This window comes from Mandrillus leucophaeus, unplaced genomic scaffold (genome assembly GCF_000951045.1).
Source record: "Mandrillus leucophaeus isolate KB7577 unplaced genomic scaffold, Mleu.le_1.0 Scaffold451, whole genome shotgun sequence".
Classification (NCBI taxonomy): Eukaryota; Metazoa; Chordata; class Mammalia; order Primates; family Cercopithecidae; genus Mandrillus; species Mandrillus leucophaeus.
This window is the reverse complement of record NW_012104821.1, coordinates 163,098-165,616: the sequence shown is the minus strand read 5'-3', so window position 1 is coordinate 165,616 and position 2,519 is coordinate 163,098. Positions and strand designations below refer to the sequence as shown.

General features: G+C 48.1%; 1 protein-coding gene across 1 annotated transcript in view; it reads left to right on the top strand.

The window, feature by feature from the left end:
- The window catches only part of MUC16 (mucin 16, cell surface associated), a 151,112-nt gene that overhangs the window by 63,379 nt on the left and 85,214 nt on the right, over positions 1-2,519 (top strand). The window contains exons 37-39 of the mRNA XM_011994314.1: positions 1,102-1,274; positions 1,604-1,639; positions 1,899-1,964. Of these exons, the coding sequence (XP_011849704.1) occupies positions 1,102-1,274; positions 1,604-1,639; positions 1,899-1,964 (275 nt within the window). The remainder of the gene's footprint in view (positions 1-1,101; positions 1,275-1,603; positions 1,640-1,898; positions 1,965-2,519) is intronic.

The following is a 2,519-nucleotide window of genomic DNA, read 5'->3' as shown; positions in this document are numbered from 1 at the left end:
TTGACTTTGAACATAGTGTTTATTTTCAATTCCCACTACAGCTGCTGGCCCTCTCCTGGTGCCTTTCACCCTCAACTTCACCATCACCAACCTAAAGTATGAGGAGGACATGCGTCACCCTGGTTCCAGGAAGTTCAACACCACAGAGAGGGTCTTGCAGAATCTGGTTAGTGCCCTGCCCTCCTGACTCTGCCCGGCCCCAGATATCCAGTCCCTTCTACATCATCCATGCCAGGGTGATAAAAGAAGATAGCACCAACTTCACCCTTCCCTCCGAGAGATGCAAACCACACCCAAGAAGACCGGTCCAGCTCATTGTGCTTGCTCCACCCACCTCACATCTGCGCCTAACACGCACACCTCAGCCCTCCTACTCACCTGCCTCCCCCTCCTCCCCATCTCCCTCTCCCGCCTCCACAGCTTGGTCCCACGTTGAAGAACACCAGTGTTGGCCCTCTCTACTCTGGCTGCAGACTGACCTTGCTCAGGTGAGACTTTAGAAGAGCCAGCCTGGCTGCCCCACTTGTTCCCACTCCAAAAGACTTTGCACTGCTTCCTTGCTACACTTCCTAGGTGTATCCTCACCAAAAGGGGAATTCAGGAGTCACTGGCTTGAGAACCAGTTGTTTTCTGATAGTAACACCCCCATGCCCCACCTCAACATGCAGAATCTTCATGGTCCATCATCAGGATTGAGGCACTACCCTGATCACCCCTCTGAATTCCCTTCTTTCCGTGCCCCTCCCTTTCATTTAGGTGTTAAATTCTGTCCCCAGGATTTCTCTCAACATAAACATGCCTCATCCACATACATTCATCAGCCTTTCAAGCTCACCACTAGTCTGAAGTCTGGGTTCTCCTGTTCCCATGCCATGAGAATGCAGGTTTCACCTTGCACTTTTATAAAAATTATTATATCCATGACTCTGCTTCCTGTCCCAACCAAGACAGTGGTCTGTGTACTCAGATAATCTAAGTGTGACTTCTCACCTCTACCCCAGGTTTCTCATTTCCTCTGGTTCCTTGACATGTTTCCCTCAGCAATCTCAAGACAAGTCCTGGTACTCTTTTCATTGTCATTCCCCCTCCTACCTTCCCCAGGTCCGAGAAGGATGGGGCAGCCACTGGAGTGGATGCCATCTGCACCCACCGTCTTGACCCCAAAAGCCCTGGAGTGGACAGGGAGCAGCTGTACTGGGAACTGAGCCAGCTGACCCATGGCATCAAAGAGCTGGGGCCCTACACCCTGGACAGGAACAGCCTCTATGTCAATGGTGAGCAGCTGTGGTATGCTAGCAGTCTCTTCCTCCTTGATGTGCAACCTCTAATCTCTGGCTTGCGGGTACACTCCCTGCCTGGCCATTGAAAATTCTGTCATATGCTCTATATAGGATGACTAAGTTCTGGACTTCATGGATTCTTCGTTATCATGAGAGGCATTCCCTCTGGGCACTCTTCCCTGTTGTGATGATGCTGATAGGAAATCTTTAATGACCCCTCTCCCATGAAACTCCTTTAATTGCACCAGGGTGGTCCTGAACTCTATTGCGTCCCCCACATCTCCTTAACCCTTACCCAGTCTCCTCCCTCCTTCTCTATACAGGTTTCACCTATCGGACCTCTGTGCCCACCACCAACAGTGAGTATTCAACTCATGTCCAAATGCCCCTGATCCTATATCAAGTGGAGCAGGAGCTGGCCCCTCCTCTTAAACCCATACGTCCTCCTCTTGAGCAAATGAGCTGGGAAGGCAGAAGTTACTCAAGCTCCCTTTTGCCCCAGCTCCAAAGACAGACCCAGGTCAAGACCAAATGCAGCAGACCTCACAATAGTCTACCTTCTTGTCATTTCTGCCATGAGAGTGTTCTCTGCTTTCACTTATGAGGACTTTTTCTCAGCTCCTGGTACCTCCACAGTGGACCTTGGGACCTCAGGGACTCCATCCTACGTCCCCAGCCCCACAAGTAAGTAACAGCCAATGGTATCTGTATTAGATCATGCCTGATGAATGTAAACATCTCTGCCATTTTCAATCAAATGAAGATGGAAAGTAATAATAAATCTAGTGATACTGAGTGAACCAAAAAAATTTATTAGCCACCTACAGTGTACCAGACCCTAGGGATATAGCAAGGAAAACAAAGCCAATAAAAACATCTCTGCCCTCAGTGAGCTTGTGTTCATGTGACGATATGATAGTGGTGGTAACAGTAATAACGACATATTAAGTGTGATGATGATTTATGATTATGGCATTGCTGTTGATGATGGTGGTGGTGAAGTTATTGGCATTGATGATGATGGACATAAGGATGTTGTCAGTGATGGTTGTGAAGATTATGATGGTAGTGATGTGCTGAGTGTGATGATGATGACGATGATGATGATGATGATGGTGCTGTTTATGATGGTGACCATGGTACTGATGATGTTGATGTTGTTAGTGGTGATGCTGATGACAATAACAATGATGATGATGAGGATGATGCCAGTGATGGTCATGTGGTTATGATGATAAT